The following is a 17,825-nucleotide window of genomic DNA, read 5'->3' as shown; positions in this document are numbered from 1 at the left end:
ACAGTAGGCAGAACTGCAAAACTTGGCAGGACTAAAAAGTGCCCTATAAAAAGTGTACACAGTACATAGGGCAACAGGCCACAAATGTTATGCCCCATGAGGGTTTCATCTACAATTAACAAGGTCACTACCAAGAGATCTAGTCATTGCATTTAATAATATGCAGGTTATCTGACATGGACAGAAACCTTAACCTTTCCAAATTCCCATTTGAAAAACCTGGAAAAATGAACATGGAAGTTCATCGATTTTAAACAGCGATTAACCTGAAACCTGAAACATTTGGCTTGCATTTACTTGTAATGCTGCAAAATAGATACCTGGAAGGCAAATTCAAACTACTAAATTCATTAAAATATGTATTAAAAATATAGAAAAATATAAATATATATCTGGAAGTATCACAGCTTCGGTATGCCCAACCAGCAGGTCCCGACGTCTTTGGCAAGCAGGATTCACATCACACCTGGGGGTACCGGAGATATTAGAATTGTTACCAATACTCAGGAATGGACTAAATAGCCATATATCTCGATGAATCAAAAGTTTCTGGGGGAATACAGTATAGTCAAAACGACAATGGCATGGGTATACAAAGCTGAAGAGTGCACTCACACTAAGCGTGACCTAGCACCACTACACATTGTGCTAACCACTCAAAGAAATAAAATATTGAAAAAATAAATTAACGTGTACCCAAACCCTATAAAATACATTACTGCCTACACCACAAAACTCAAACACATGAACCTACCTTAAGGTTTTGACCTAGACAGTTTCCTAAGATCCTCACTGCCTAGATCCCTCTCCGATCCAAACTTTCTTATCTTTAAAAGCCTTTCTTTACTTATATTCTTCTTTAACCTCAGGATTTCAATATACACTTTTCTTAGTAGTAATTTATTTGTAAAATGAAAATACAATTGCTGCACACAACGATTAACTGACTACGCTTTGGTTCTTCTTAAATGAATATAAGAGTACTGTATGTGATAATAGTCACTTCTACACATCCTAAATACAAAAATGCAAGTACTGAATAATAGAGATTTTCTTCTTCAGAGTTCATCCAGAATATATATTAGATATACTGTTATGTTTATCTCCTAGTAAGGAGGCAAGTGGCTAGTCCATGCGCCGAATGGAATGTTCCGTGCACAGGCTCCCTCTACAGCTTGGGGTGTCGAGGAGCTGTGCTGCCTCATATAGCCCTATCTCTGTATTTCTCTTTCTTTCAGCTCGCCTGCCTCAGTTCTAGTAATCATGCCTGACTGGGCCCTGACTGAAGCCCTGCCTGTCTGTCTGCCTGACTGCATGGCTAACCTTGCTATGTACCTAGTGTGTGGTGGAAAATAATCAATTAGTCATTATTTAACTGTCAGGTTAGTAGTCATCAATAAAGTATTTATTAAAGCACTCAATCAGTTTTCTTCTTTAAAGAGATATTTCATGACTTATTTTAACGTCAACTGGCTAATGCTGAAGATTAAGCCACTGAGTATCATACAGGTACTCACTAGAGTACTGTTTAAAATCGTCTAGGCCCACCCGCATTCATGTTGGGGGGGTTTCCATAGTTTCCGGGACCACCAGCGTTGTAGCCTCCACCTCCTGCACCGCCACCACCACCTGTAAAACCAAGTGTTTTAACACTTGAGCTTTTACAAGTAACCTAACAAATTAGCAACAATGTATTCCTGTTAATCTATTACACTGAAATCAATTCCCTTCACTCAAATGCATTTGTAAAGTTCATTCAGCCAATGATAAAGCGTAAGCCTTTCACACTTAAAATGCCAGTTCAAACCCCTAAGTTCGGAGTCCAAATTTCCATTTTCATCCACCTTCTGGCTATAATCACCCTTGCATCCATAACTATTATATCCTGAATATTTCGCTTACCAGTTAAAATTTCTAAGCAAAACTCACCCATACCTAAACATGTTTTCTCATGCCTTAAAGAACTTCAAAAATTTTTTATTTCCCATACATTACACCAAATAAATGAGTTATGTACAATACATGCATTACAATATGTACTCTATCATCAACAATATATACTCTATCCTCATCTTCAAATTACTTACTCTGCACTAAAATCAACAGGCAACTTACCAGCACTGTATGGAGCCGGTCTGTTGTTCTGATATCCCTGATTTCTCATTGGACCACCACCATAGCTCTGACCATAGTTGTTGCCGAAATCATTAGGACCCCCTTGGCCCCAGTTGTTAGGACCGCCACCATAGTTTCCTGGCTGTGGTCCCCATCCCCCTTGATTGTTCTGGTTGTTCCAGTTCTGATTGTTGGGTGGACCACCTTGCCACGGTCCCTGATTTCCTCCATAGCCTCCTTGGTTGTAGCCGCCAGGTCCTGACTGATTGGGTCCACCATAGTTTCCTTGATTACCCCAACCACTCCGGTTATCTGCAAATTTATTCCCTAATAAGGAGCAATTTTATCAATCATTATTAAGTTCGGAGTGACAGCTCCCTTAAGCAACTATTTCTGTTCACTCGTATTTCACATTAAGTTACTTTAAATTCTCTCCAAGTTCCAAGATTGAAGCATACCTTCCACAGTGCTGTTTGTTATCTTTGTTCTTAAACTTACTTTACACGTTTGTGAGGCAGGACATTTATATTTGCTGAAGACAAGGAACTTACCTCCACCCCATCCTGGACCCTGGTTATTACCCCAATTATCATTTCTCCCACCAGCCCAAGGGCCATTCCCACCGCCGCCACCACCACCTCCTCTGCCCATGCCGCCTCCCATTCCGCCTCCACCCATACCACCTCCCATTCCACCGCCCATTCTTCGCTGTTGTTGAATTTGCATTTCATTCTTTGATAGCGCCTTTTTAACTTCAACTTTCTTTCCTTTTAACTGAATACTTTTGTGTGCTGTTGAAAGAAAAAAAAAATTAAGACATTCCACAAAACCAGAATATTAATAAAGTTAATCTGACGAGATAAAAATGCACAGTTCAATCAAAATACTACATACTGGATTTACCCGAAAAAAAATACAGAAAAATTAAAGCCTTAACATGTCCATACAACAATAAACTGGGCTAGATTAAGTGGGCAAAATGAAAAGATGGGGTACTTACTACACTGGACGCATGCCTTATCTACCGAGTCATAGTCTTCGAATTCGACAAAGGCAAATCCTCTCTTCTTCTGGGACTCCTTTTCGGTGGGTATGCTGACAGACACTACATTTCCGTACTCTGAGAATAACTCTCTCAAATCCTGAAATTATCAAGAAAATAGTAACCATCAGGTCTCAATTATTAACAATGCCCTGCCATTTTAATATTTTGACATTTTAAATCTCATTGGGGCAACTTTTTTTCAACTAACCTCCTCTTCAACATCATCCTTAATACCGCCAACAAACAACTTTTTGACTGTTACACCAGACTCTAATTTGCCTATTTCATCTCTAGGTACAGCACGTTTTGTGTCAACAGGACGACCATCAATCTGAAAATACATAAGGCATGTTGATAAAACTGTGGTAAACAAGAAATTTACATCGATGCATATTAAAAACAAAAATTGGCTCTAAACACTTACTCTTACAATTGGAAAACCAGAATATTGGCTTCTCACTTACTTTGTGTGGTCTGTTTTTCTGTGCTTCATCAACCATGTAGGGCTGAGAAAATGCAACAAATCCAAAACCTCTGGATCGCTTCGTCTTGGGGTCCTTCATAACCACTACATCAACAATTTCTCCAAACTGCTCAAAATATGCTTTTAAGCTGTCGTCTGTAGTACGGTAATCAAGACCACCAATGAACAGCTTACGAAGCTGCTCTGGCTCCTGATCCTGAAAATAAAATATGGTTGACATGAGTAAATGGAAAACCATCTTACTTGCCAATGAAATTGGTATCCCAAGCCCCCTATAAAAAAATAATTCTCAAATCATGCTCGCTAAGCGAAAAAGGAAATCGCAAAAGAAACTCATAACACGGTAAAATGAAATACTAAACCTTGCATTCCTAAAATTTGAGTGCCTTCAAAACACTGAACACAAAATGGCATACTACTGTACAATACTACCAATGGAGGTCTTCCCACAACCATTTGTCCAAAAAAATAAATTTAATACATTTCAACGTCACAAAACATTTAACAAGCCACATCCTATCATTTCACAAGCCACATCTTAACCTAAAACACTTACTAGCTAGCATAAAAAATATAATTTGCAAAGCCAACGGTTAAGGTATAAAAAACAAAAATAACAACTTTAATATACTTAACACTAGTCTTCATACCGAAGTCAACAAGGACTACATGTTGCTTATCAGTTTTAAACTTATAAACTTCACAAGACTAAACAAATTCTAGAATTTTTTTTTTTTTAAATTACCCAACACTCAGACTACCATCACTTCCACATTATTAAAACTGCATCACAAGGTTATCACATGAATGCACAAACATGCTATAAAAATTAGTATAATTAACCCACTGTAAACTACTGTACATCAAAAACCCTTGGTTTTACATACATTAAAAATTTCAGGCCAGTATCTATATCATTGCCCTATTAGACCCAGAGATGGTTTGCATAGATACAGTCCTCCAATGACTAAGTTTAACACCAATGGCAGTTTGGGAAATAATTTGGACAACCTGTCTGCCTAAGACGAGGAAATTTATTGATCCAAACCAACAAAACATACCGCTTGCCCAAGGGTATATACTTTCCTTGGCCAACTGTAATATTTACAATGAATACAAGAAAAAATGGCACTCAAAATATGAATTTCTTTAAAATACATTCTAGATATGAAATACTGTACTACACTTCCTTACCGGATTTCTGTTCCTGCCCCCCTGCATCGATTGTTGGTAGTAACCATCTCCAGTCTCACTGTCATACTGTATCAAGTAAATAATTATGAAGAATATATTACACAATACAAGTAGGCATTTCCTAAGGTTTCGTCTTTTCCTTATAAATGAAAATTTTTTGGGAATCGAAAAATCGTATCGAAATATCGTACAGTACAGTATTTCTCATAGCTGGTACATAATTGAGAAGGTAAGAAGAATGCGAACAAAAATATAAAAGGGAAAACTGACAATCATCACTTTCAATCAAATTTTGTGCCTTGATCTATGCAAACCAATTCTCTCAGTCCTCTGCTATCCACCACGTATGGTACTGCTCGAATTCCAAGAACCAACTATACTGAATTTTCCACGCATTACTAATTATACTGATGAGTTTCTAACAAGGAAAATTTCCTTTTTCATTTATTGATTTGATAAAAGCACACCCCATATAACATTTCTAGCCTCAAATTTTTGAGTTATCATTCATTCACTCCCCTCCCTCTTCACTACCAAATGAAGGACCAAGAATTCCTCTTTTGCTTAAAACTTCACTCAATTGTGCATTACTTCTGGTTTGGTGTTACCCACTACCTAAAAAATTATACAATCACTTACTGCCTTCTTCCATTACGGGTTACTTAAACGGGTTACTTAAACAAGACATGCAGGCATAAGGCCAGCTTTATCTAGCTACTTGACTCCAATAATACTGGTGTCAATTTGCAAAACTGCAATAAATCAAACTATGCACAATTGCATGTATTTTCCCTTGGCAGAACTTTACGTTTTGTTTGTACAAAAACCTATGTGCTTTCAACAATTTTGCTAATCAAGAATACTGTATAGAGCTATGCTTTATCTAGGTGACTTCTCTATGTGACATGCCATCCAATGTTCACTCCACATTTTGCTTCACAATCAATTTCCACACTAACCCAAATTTTCCTTCAAACAACTAGCCAAATTTTTAGATTTAGACTAAAAACAGAAATTAACCTAAAACTGCAACACGAGGAGAAATTCCCAAAACACTTGGCAGAGTCAAGTTTATAGAAATTTAGCAGGTCAGCTTTCAATCATACTGTAAGTAATGAGTATCACAACTCAAGTCCAACTCCCTGGTATTTCAAATGCCTTGACAATGAATATTACATACGGGACGATCAATCCTGGTCCATAGGGAAAATTTCATGATTTTCACCGAGTTACCTCCAGTCCCTTGGCATGTAAAACTCCAGATATATATTTTCTAAGAAAATACAGTAATGGTTCCTTACGAAGTTCTCACTCCATCAATCCATAACATTTTATACCCTTGAAAATGCAGAATGAGAATATGAATTCTCAAAAATAGAGGCAATGTTAGAGCCAAAAATAAAAAATCCCAATTATATTTTTATCACTCTTACATCAAAAAATTTCTTTCCAATGCCACAATTAGCAGAGCTTATTTGAACCTATTTCCTTCTAGCATCCCCCACCTATTTGATGTCTGGTAGTAGCTTCTCAATGAGCCACCCTGGAAAAATCAAGAAACAGCAGCTATGGCCGATTGCTTTTATCAGTTTGGACACCAGTGCAAAGCCATAACCTGAATAAAAAACGAAAAATACTATATCCCAAAATAGTCTATCATGACCTTGAAAAGGGAACCTCAAAAACAAATCCACCTCCCACTAGTCACAATTTCCCCAAAAGAAAAACCTCCAATCAGTAAACGACTAATCATGTTCCTTTTTACATGGTCATGGCACATACTCCCAGTCATGATTGACCAATGAAAACACTTGCAGCTGACAGCCCAGAAACTAACACAATAGTCATCTTGTTACATTATCCAGCTCTTACGTTTACTTCCAATAACAGCAGAGTTATCAACCTTTTCAAAAATTCCTTAGGCCTATCAATACATAGTTGATAAGACAACAGTTGACAACAATGCAATATTACTTTACAACTATTACACTACAGGCAATCCCTTCTGCCTTTCCATTCTCTACCCAGACAGGAGCATCTTTGGCAAAGCTGATAGATAAACAATTAACTTTTAATAACCTATGCCTTCACCTAAGTAGTCAATTCTTAGGGCTCTACCTCTGTTGTTGAAATCAAACAGTATTAGCCCTACATCATGCAGTGCCATCAAAGTCCAACAGTACCAAACTAATACAAGCAATGAGTAGGACCATGAAGATGTTACACAATGGTTCTTACACCGTGGTATGTTGCACTTCAAAAATGGTTCATGGGGTTTACTTTTTCCAAAGCATAATTACATTAAACTTTATTAAAAAAAAATAAATAAAAAAAAAAGAAGTACTGTACCGTACTGCTTTAACTAGTTCCATGAAACTGTCTTATTCATGGTTTTTGTTTGTGCAGTTCTATACAGCATCAAAGTCAACACTAGCCTAATTTTGCAGTTTTGTGTGTTCCACACAGACCTTATCACTAACTAGAGAAAAATATTTACAAGCATTTTGAAAATATCAGATTAATAAAAAGTGCCCCTATAAGCAAACAATGGACTGGGTCCATTCCTAACAGCAATATTTATCATTCAATACATTCATTATCATACTTTTTGATTGTGTTCCACTGTTAGTAAAAATTGACACATCTACATGTAACAAAAGCAATTTCAGCAAGCAGTTATACCCGAATACAAAAAGATTTCTAAGAAATCGATTTAATTCCTACAAGCAGCAGCTTTCTGTATAACTATTCATAACTATGTACCTATGGAACAGCTTTGAAAGGAATAGGAAATTTCAGCAAGGTTCTGTCATACCTGGTTATGCAAGCAAGGACAAAAGGGTACCCCAGTTATATTGGCGTACATAAAGAACTTCAGTACAACAACTTTCTGCAGCCAATTTGCATATGAAAAAAATAGGAGATAGTGTCTAGTTCATTGCACTGAATTAAGAAAAACTAACAAGCACTAGGTAAAATATAGCTCACAATCAAAGCTATTCTCGTACTAAGATTTATATAAATGTATACAGTCGACCTGCAACTTACGCGGATTCTACTTGAGCGGTTGACTCTCGCCTTCAGAAAAATGGGGAGGGGGTGGAAAAGGGAAAATGGATATTGGTCACAATATATTTACACCTCTTACACAATTATCTCCTAAAGTAAGGCAATTGCACCTACAATACTTATACATTAAAAATCTATTATGCACTCTCATGACAATACTGTACTTTTAACGGAAATTCTAAATATTAAATACATTAGTTTCCATTTCCACTTGTTCTTCACGAGGAAGAGCCCAAAGAACGAAATCAGCTTAAGTTGAAGGCCACATGTACACCTAACAGAAAAGGCAGCCACAAATTTCAATTACTGAACATCACCACTTTTGTTGATTGCCAACCTACAAATGCTATCTCCACAATGAAAATGAAAAGGCAACACAGTTGTGTGTACAGATGGTTCAAGTAAACTGCCTAATTAAAATAAGACCTCTTGTTGCTTACAAGCCACAATGTTTAAGACTTGGAAAATCAGACCTGACAACTTGTTCCTATCTTAAGTTTTCTTGTCATTGTATTTATGCTGGCAAAGACCGATTCAAACACAATAGGCAGTGTGCCATTTCTTTCAACATGCCAAACAGGTATATAAAGTATTACAGTACTACTCTCCAGACATAATGTAATATCTGTCTAAATAGAAAATTTCCCTGACTACATGGAATGTCCACCTTTAAATTTTCATCTATAACAAACTGACTGGTTCAGTAGAGTAAAAGAATTACTGCAACCATTAAACCTATTACAGTAGCACCTTCACCTACACAAACCAACATGGCTTTACAAAGTACTGATTTCTTTCTCTTCTCTATAATTTACACAGGAAACAGTATCAAAGGTTAACACTGACAACGGCCAAATGTGTCTCCACTCAAAATTAACCTCTAATAATCCCAATCATCACACCACCAGGAAAACATGTCATGGATGACCAAAAATATTAACAAGAGGCAACTAGTGAACACATTGGCATGTCTGCTCAAGCTTCAATGGCATAAGTATTCTTGTTCACAGCTATTACTAACATTACTTATTTAAACATTCACAACAAACTCACGTACCAGAGGACCAGTTGATGACTTTACAGTTCATTATCATCCTTCAAAACATTTTGCAAGTTATTGGGTGAATTTTGACCATAAATACCAAGCTGCAATTCAATAAAAGTTTTGTTTGTGAGTGAATTCAACCGATAGATGTATTTGCACTTGACATACCCACATAATACATCGAGCAGCCCACCCTAACACCTGCCAATCATATTTTAAGTAGGTTATTTTACAATTCATCATTTGCTGCAAACAAATTTCAAATAGAAACGAAAGGCATTTTGGCAGTTTTTCCATAGAGCACATGAGGCACAAGTCAATGATACATATTTACCAATAAGTATGTTGCTGTTTTAAACATAATTTGTTACTCTCTTGTGGCTCATGCACTATACAAGCACTAGAGCACAAACTTTTTATTTAATGTATTTTTATTGGCTATAAAACCTAAAAATCCTTGGATGTGGTCTCGGTTGATTTCAGTCTTCACTGACTCCCAATGAGTAAGAAATACTTATGGAAAATATAACACCACAATTTTACACATTCATAAAACAAATCCCTTTGAATATACTCACCTTCCAGAGAGAGAGAGGGAAAAAAAAAAAAAAAAAAAAATTCTATGCCTCCCAGACCTGAAGGTAAGACATTCGTGTGTAATGCTAATGGGGAGACGGATGTGGCCCTTTTTCCAGTTATATACAGGTGTGTAAGGTTAGCTTGTAATGCATGACTGTATTTCAGTCATAACATTTACAGCACCTGTGACAGGGTCGGTAGGGCCTCACCCCCAAGTATATAAAATGGGAAAGGCAAGGTTGAGAAACATCAAGGCAATTGGCTTTTTCACAGATTTGTCCTAAACAGTAAGATTTGTGATGGTGAATTTTAACCCATATCTCTTTCTGACTGCTTGGGATTCATGCACTTACTACAGGTATACTGGTATTCTAGTTTTTCATTTTTCCCAACACTAAAAACCACAATTTCCCATTGGGTTGCACCATTTTATATATTAATAGAGGTTAAGGATGCAAATGACAACCAACAACACTGGCTGAAACTTGGAAACAAAGTTTCAAACTTGGCAGTGTCCCCTGCACAAGGTTGCAGGTGACCGCCCACACACACTATGTACAGCAACAGTTTCTATTCAGCAGTGAGGCAACTGTGGGGTGGCAGAGGTAGGATAGTTAGAATATCTATGAAAAATGCAAATTTTTTACACACCCTTAATTTTCATGGGGCTGGTTGTATGGTGGGGGGGGGACCTTCCCGGGAATTATGGCTGGTTGATGTTCCACCTTCGGATGTAAATTTCTCAGTCTTTTGGGTGTGGGAGATTCTCTCCCATACCCCGGTCTGTCCTACCATACAGGATTGTTGGGAAGTTGGGCACCATGCCAGTGTGTGACTAGGGTCTCAGTTTCAAGGGGGAAATTAGTTCTCTCATTCACGTTACGGCAAGAAATTTTTACATTTACCTATTAGTGCACTCTTCACCCATATCCATTTGGAATGGGGGGATGGGAGCCCATTGGACTTTTGTAAATAGAGAAATAACACTTTTGTACAGCTAAAGAACTGTAACAGCCACCATTAATCATGCAATGGTTACAGTAATTAACACTGACAAACAGCTATTCCTTGATCAACATGTTTATATCAGTTCCTGTTGTCTATATCAGTGTTCTACATGAAATCTGCTAATACAAACAGCTATTCCTTGATTCCTATGTTCATATCAGTTCCTGTTGTCTACATCAGTGTTTTGCATGAAATCTGCTAATAAGTGGTGGTTATATGAAATTGTAATGAACTGCAGGCTTGTGGTGGTTGTTACAAGAAATAGTAATGAACTATAAAGACAAGGCCAAGTACGGTAAGCTAGGTTGCATGAATGATTTGGCCTACTGAACTTCTGCTTCTTGGCCTATTAGGGTGGTTAAAAACTAACTCAGTTGTAGCATGTATAAAGGAAAGCTAACAAAACTAAGTCATAATAAGCCTAGCCTAGTATAAACTACTGAAATTAACCTTGCATATTAAACACAGACTTATCAACACCACTCAAACAATATACTGTACAATAGGTCTGATGAAATTATGTTTTAGGGTTGCATGATATAGTTTTTACGTTTGAGTTTTACAGAATATTTTTGTTGGAAATTAAAAGGTGTTTTTAGGCAGCTTTGTTACGAAATAAAAAAAAAAATCCAAAACAAACAGCTGACCCCCAAAAGGTTTCAGATAGGGGACTGTGAACCTGTAAATACATTCATTTTTGTGAAACTGTTTCAATTTAATTCCTGATAATCAGCAACAGCATAGCCTGTCACGAATGAATCAGTTTTCAAGCCATTTTAGGACATATTCAAGCTTCAAAATAATACATATTTATAAAAACATTAACAAATTACTGTGTTATGTCATACAACTTTGTCTATACTGTATACTGCTGGCTATGTACTGTTCCGCAGCAATATTTTGACACTGGCTCCCGCAATGGCCCCTTGATATCATTGCAGGGGGGACACTGGTCTGCATTTCAATTAGATATTCCTTGAATATCACTTTTTTATTGCAATTTGCAATTCTATACATAACTTTTATCAGAGGTGTTCTGATAGAGGGGGGCTGCTACAAATGTGCTCGTCTATGACAGGTTTTCACTTGTCATAAATGGGTAGAATGAGATAAAAGAATAAAGTTTAAGGGATGCCCAGGGGGCGTGAAGCCCCTTAAGGCCAGGTTAAAACTCAGTGTCCAAAAGTTAGCCTACTAAGGCCTCAAGAAAACTTTTTCCAAAGGTAACAACCTTTTTCCCGCATCCATCCCTAATAGGTCACCCTCATTTTCCACGTTCCGACAAAATGCTGATGACCATGCTATCCCTGGTATTGCTAGGTTCAAGTTTAAGGGAGGGAACAGCTATTAAGGCCAAGTATCCTAGGCTAGTTTACACGGAATTTGATTGCGTTCTCTTATCTTAAAATGACAGCATCCTATACAGGTAGTGCTTGTTACAATAATTTGCCATATCATAATTCGATTTTGCGATGGGGTTAGCAATTAATACCGATACAACAGTATTTAGAATATACTTTTAAATTTTGCGCTGGCACAGGCAGCAGCGGACAATTGGGCAGTGAGAGGGACAAGTTACAATAGATAATTTTCTTTTCCTCCATCTCTTTATCCCATCTTCTGGTTAAAAAAGTAAGAGAAAATTATAAAAGTGTTACGGTATTAGGAACATTATATACTTGCCTAAATGCATACAGCCATAAACAACCAATCACGAAACTGATGTTTTGCTAATATCCGCATCGGATAACAATAGCCGTTTTCCTTGTATTTCAACCAATGTATGGTATTAAACAATTACTGTAGTTATGTTACAAATGACAAGGATAACAGGACTGATGTATTTTTACATTATACCCTTATTCATTATGGAGAAAAGATTGGCAAGGAAATATACCCCTAAATTAAAGCTATAAGTTGTCGCTGAAGCTGAGAAAACAATGTTCAAGCTGCTAACTATAAACTATCATGCATCGGCAATATGGATGAAACTCGACCGTAAATAAAATCGGAAAGAAAGGTATTTTATTCAAGCCGATAAGAGATATGTAAAGCTCATATTATGAAATCAAAAATAGCGAACAGAATCTTGATTTTTTTTTTTTTACACAAATATGCTCCCATCGGCCAACGTCACCTATTGGTGAGAGAGAGAGAAAAAAAAAATCAGAATTAGTTTCAGAACGCGAGGTATTCAAGTTAAATTCAAAACACTCCATATAACAAAGAATAACCTTGTCCCACGTAAAGTATCTAGAGATTCATTTACGCTAACTAGAAGCAAGAAAAGCACTCGGAACTGAGTTGAATACAGCGAAACAAACTTCCCGCGTAATCAATTTCCAAACCAAAAAATTTGATTGCTATGACCACAATTTATAATACAAAAGCAATATGAGAATACATACAATATTACTGGATACGGTGAAGTAAAGCATAACTTTTTAAAAGATCCATGGAAAAGATGCATACTGTATTTGTTATGTTGATGTTTGTATAATGCAATAATACTGTATGTGAATACAGAGTACAGCATAATGTAGGCTAGACTACCGAAATGTATACGATATAGCATAGTGTAGGCTGAGCTAATTCTTATTAAATTTCTTTGTATTCAATTATCATAAGTTAATCTGCATGTACCTCCAGAATAAGCCGATATTAATAAATACTATACCGGGTATGTATAGAGTATACTTTACAGAGTAGGCTAGGATACATATATGTATAGATGGTACAAAATAACTTATTGGTAGGATAGCTTTTTTTTTTTTCTTAGGTCAGTTGGAAGGGGTGGGGGGGGGATTGTCCTGCTAGGTAGGATCATGCATTCTAGGTTGAGGACTCATGTATTTTCACTTCTAAGCTGAGGGTGTAAGTGTAGAATCATAGACACAACTCCAGAAAAAAAAAAAAAAAAACCCTAACCTTTCCCAGAATGCCATGCCGGACCTACCCAGACCTTACCTCACTTTGGGCAATGTGCCCCACCCTAGTGGGGGGCTTTGCCCCTCCCAGACTCCCCACCCCAAAGTAACACTACACATCAAAAGACCTGATTCCATCATTCTGCAAACTACCCCTTGTCTACATATATCCATAACTAGCACAGGGTAAAACTAAAGACTACTAACTGGCTCCCACCAATCATCAATCAAAATATTTTCCACCTTTTGTTTATGGTTTCAAAATGTTTGTGTTCCGTTCACGATAATTCAGTCTTTTGTTTACATTTTTACTTCATCCATTATGGGCCAGTACTATACACAGTAAAACTACAGGGAAATTGATTTTACCTATACTTTTAGTGTTGCTGATGGAGGTGGAGTTAATTTTCAGTCAACTGTTATTAACCTCACATCTACCCAACATGGTTGGGGACCCTCTGGGAACACGGGGTTTTGGGTGGGGGAAATCATTTGGAGAAAGACTGGACTGTCATGTTGTTGTTGTTGTTGTTATGGAATGACTCCGTGCATGCGCAAGTTATTAGGGAGCCATATGTTCAAGAAGGGATTGGCTAAGGAAACCTATTATAAAAGGAACTATACAAAACCTAATCTAACCTAACAGGCCAAGTCACTTTGCCAGGTGGCTCCGCCCCCTGGAACCCCCGGTGAAGGAAACTGCACTTTGTACCAAAAGCTCCCCTATAACACTGCACATGTGCAACAGCATTCCAGGAGGGCCAGCATACAAAAACATATCAGATCTGATGTTACAGTCGACCAATGAAAAACTAAGTAGTGTTAATAAATAACCAAATTATTACAGGAAAGGTCAATTCCCAAGGCAATACCCAATGCAGAGCAACCCCATAGTTCTACACTAGACAGTACCTATTCTGCACTAAAACTTGTAGTTACCAAGCTAGAGGGTTGCAATATGGTCTTCGCTTTTACCCATAGGGTAGGATATTAGGCATATGGGCTATGCTATTTAGCCTATATGTCAAATTTTACCATTTGGACTAGTATAGGGTAAGGTAATCCTACAGTTTAGCGGTCCACATTCACTGCATTAAGTAAAATCAAGATCAGCACACAGATTTACATATATTTAAAAAAAAAAAAATACCACAAAGGGAATAAAGGGGGAACAAATACATGAATACATCTTAGGGGATACAAACAGAATTGAGAAAATTGTAAATCTCTAATTCCTTAAGTCAATAAGCTACTCATTTTTCCAATTTATCAAAAAAGGCTGAGGCTGAGAAGCAAGAGCCCGTGCTGGGTTCATACCTGGTTCCTAAGCGTTCACTCCACAGACACAATTGCAGGCACACTACACTATTCATGTGAGGTGCAGAGCTTTATTCCCTTACAATCTCACCTCTCTCCTTCTGTAAGCAGATAAAATGCTCATTTTTCAGCAAATATACTCTTGTTTGCAGATCTGTCGAAAGAAGAAACTGAAAAATAGAACGAAAAACAAAAGGCTGGAGAAGTTTACAGGATATCGTCCTAAATAGCCATGTGTTCGAGGTTAGCCTACCAGGTGTACGAAAACCCATCCCATTTAACCTATTAACTAAGATACTAAACCCTTCCAGTCAGTGCATCTCGACACAGGCCTGAATAAATGCTTTTGTATCATGTTCGTAACCTTTCCTTGACCATTAGGGCACCATGGTAGGCCTGAGGCAATCTGCGACATTATCGTAGGCTAGTGTCACAGAACGGTAGGCCTAATCTAGGCTACCGATTTCTAGAAAATACGATTAACACGTACCAAGCAATTCTTATTTATATTAAATACCAACGTTATGCATAATTTCCTAGGCCCACCGTATCACAGGCCTATGGACCCACCCGCCCAAAACGGAAGGCTCGCTTCCAGGAAAACTCTGGGTTCCCACGCGGGCATTTGCGTACCCAAGCCACCATCAGGTGGTTAACACCTCTGCATTTTACATTAAAAACACACCATACTGTACAAAATAAGCCCTACTTATGGTATAAATCGACTCCACTCCGGGAGCCACCACTGATATGTTTACTAATACATATGAAAACTTTCACGCTGAGGGTTAAGCCTTGCCCAACCCAAAAGACGCCAAATGACCACGTTTTACCGAAGCCAGCGTCGTCATAACACAATTTTTTCATCAACAGAAATGTCACACGGGGAATTACTTCGGACATTTTAGCTCGACTTTCACTGGAAAAACTTAAAACCACGGAACCACGGCAAGCATATGATTATGTTGCACAAAATGGCGTCTAGAAATCCGTTGCCTGGATGCCACGGGAGTAACAGGCGATAGCGAACTTCCGTGCGCCACTACACTGATTCGTCAAAACTGCCAACAGTCTTTCAAGTTACTCACCTCTCCCTTCACCATCTTGAAATTGAGGTTTCCACTAAATTAATGCACTACAGTTGACAATTTATCGGCCTCTACGCCGGCCGTAGGAAAGCCTTGCTGTGATGCGTAGCAGACGGGAGACTTATGGGAATGGTGGGGGAGGAGGAGAGGCTTCTTCTTTGTCCATTTCGATATCTTTTTTATTATCAAACATTAAAAAACAAAATTTTCCACAATGATTCATTTTTATTTTTAATAGATTTTAAATTGATTATTTTGTTTTAATATTTTCTCCGTGTCAAGTTCATGAGATAAGCTTACGTGTAAATTCCGGATATGACGTCAAGAGGAGTGGCCGGGAAGTTTAAAAGTACGAGAAGTGTTTGTTTTCTTTGCCTTTATTTTTGTATTTTGCTACTTTTGTTAAGAAATGTATCTCTTTACGCGCCTGATATCATGCATTAACCCATTTTACCGTTCAAAACTTTTTAAAATCCACTCATAACGAATCTAATATCAAGGTTGTGTACATCAGGGTTCAAAATAAACAAACCCAGTGTCTCGTGATCAAAATTATTCCTTTGCTATGCAGTTCGGTCATCATGCTAACTTTAATCTCGTTTATAAACCTTACAAAGATGATTTCATGGAAATACACACAAAGAAAAATAAAGGGATATTGAACGAGAAATTAAAAAGGAGATCTTTCGAAAAAAGAAAGTTTACCTTGAAAACTGTTATAACGAGGTCTTATTCCTTATAGGAGGCTCTCGCCAAACAAATGGCTTTCTCTAATTAGTCTTTGCATATAATGCAGTGTGTACTTCAGAAAATCTAGGCTTAATTACATAATGGCAACACAACACTTTTAAGTTCCATTGCAAAATATGATTTTTCTTGTGGAAAGTACATAATACACAAATGCCAGCTTTCGCTCATACAAACTGAAAACCAGAGCTAGACAGTGAGAGAGTCGACCGAGCCAAGAATCTATATAGAGGGTTAGGCCAAAACAGCGGGACAAGTGCTGGCTTGGTACCCTTTTCGCTGAGTATTTATAGTATCTATCTTATTTTAACATCCGGACAAGATTCAGGCTGTACAATATCCACATTAATAAATGCCAATATGGTAATGTAAGCTCTCCGTTAAGCATATGTAACATAAGGAACTAAAGATTTGAGCTTGAGGTTCTCGTTCTCTTATTAGTCATTGTTGTCTAATCTGAATATTTAATTGTTAACCAGACCAAAGCAGTATCATGCTCTTTGAGTTGGTCGTAGGAGAATAAAAACCGTTTGCACACACACACACATACTATATACAGTATGTATGTGTATATATATATTTATGTATATAATGTACATATATATATATATATATATATATATATATATATATATATATATATATATATATATATATATATATATAAGGAAAATAAAGGAAAACCAACAGCGCTATAATATTTCTTTCCAAACAGAACACAACACTGAGAGAGAAAGAGAGTGAGAGAGAGAGAGGTGGGGGGGGCACACTTATCCAAACTTGTTCTCTATTGTTGAATCTGGAAAACGTTATTGATTTATCATTATTTTGATGACCGTGATTGCAAATTAAATGTTTGTTTAAATACCATTCATAAGGCTTAAAGCACAGGAAAACAATCCTCAGTGTTGAAGGAAGGCTTTGCTGTGATATTTATAAGAGGGAAGATTTTTCTACGTTGAATTAACGTCAGAACATCAAAGGTCACCGACGCCGCCCATGAGAAAAAGGAAAATGGACGAGCGGCTATTGCTCTGCATGACGTTAAAATCCATTGATTACATTTAACATGAATATTTCACATGAATATATAGCAGTATGAAATTATGCATTGATCAGTTATAAGTAGACCTCATTTCTCTTAAAGTGTGTCGGATTCAGGAGACCGATTTTCGTTCATCAGTTAAACTCCGGGTACGTCTCTCTC

General features: G+C 37.3%; 1 protein-coding gene across 16 annotated transcripts; it reads right to left on the bottom strand.

Moving 5' to 3' along the window:
- Positions 1-346: 346 nt before the first annotated feature.
- Positions 347-16,026, bottom strand: LOC136842730 (heterogeneous nuclear ribonucleoprotein A1, A2/B1 homolog). 16 transcript variants are annotated; one of them, XM_067110451.1, is made up of 9 exons: positions 15,872-16,026; positions 4,839-4,904; positions 3,625-3,840; positions 3,369-3,491; positions 3,116-3,257; positions 2,667-2,906; positions 2,116-2,442; positions 1,518-1,629; positions 347-466 (listed from the first exon to the last, which is right to left on the bottom strand). In XM_067110451.1, exons 1-8 carry the CDS (start codon positions 15,884-15,886, stop codon positions 1,529-1,531), a joined length of 1,230 nt encoding a protein of 409 aa, XP_066966552.1. In that variant the 5' UTR covers positions 15,887-16,026; the 3' UTR covers positions 347-466; positions 1,518-1,528. The 16 variants fall into 16 exon arrangements, with proteins under 16 accessions (XP_066966552.1, XP_066966554.1, XP_066966558.1 ...); XM_067110453.1 differs by having other exon boundaries at positions 1,549-1,629; XM_067110457.1 differs by having other exon boundaries at positions 2,116-2,427.
- Between the last annotated feature and the right edge of the window lie 1,799 nt (positions 16,027-17,825).

Source organism: Macrobrachium rosenbergii, chromosome 10 (assembly GCF_040412425.1).
Source record: "Macrobrachium rosenbergii isolate ZJJX-2024 chromosome 10, ASM4041242v1, whole genome shotgun sequence".
Lineage (NCBI taxonomy): Eukaryota > Metazoa > Arthropoda > Malacostraca > Decapoda > Palaemonidae > Macrobrachium > Macrobrachium rosenbergii.
The sequence above is the reverse complement of the archived record's forward strand: the minus strand, read 5'-3'. Positions and strand labels throughout refer to the sequence as shown.

Coding starts and splice junctions, on each gene's coding strand:
- LOC136842730 (XM_067110451.1), bottom strand. Junction 3,492..3,624: donor AGAAAAACAGACCACACAAA/GTAAGTGAGAAG, acceptor ATGTATTTTCAG/ATTGATGGTCGTCCTGTTGA. Junction 2,907..3,115: donor TAAGGCATGCGTCCAGTGTA/GTAAGTACCCCA, acceptor TTCTTTCAACAG/CACACAAAAGTATTCAGTTA.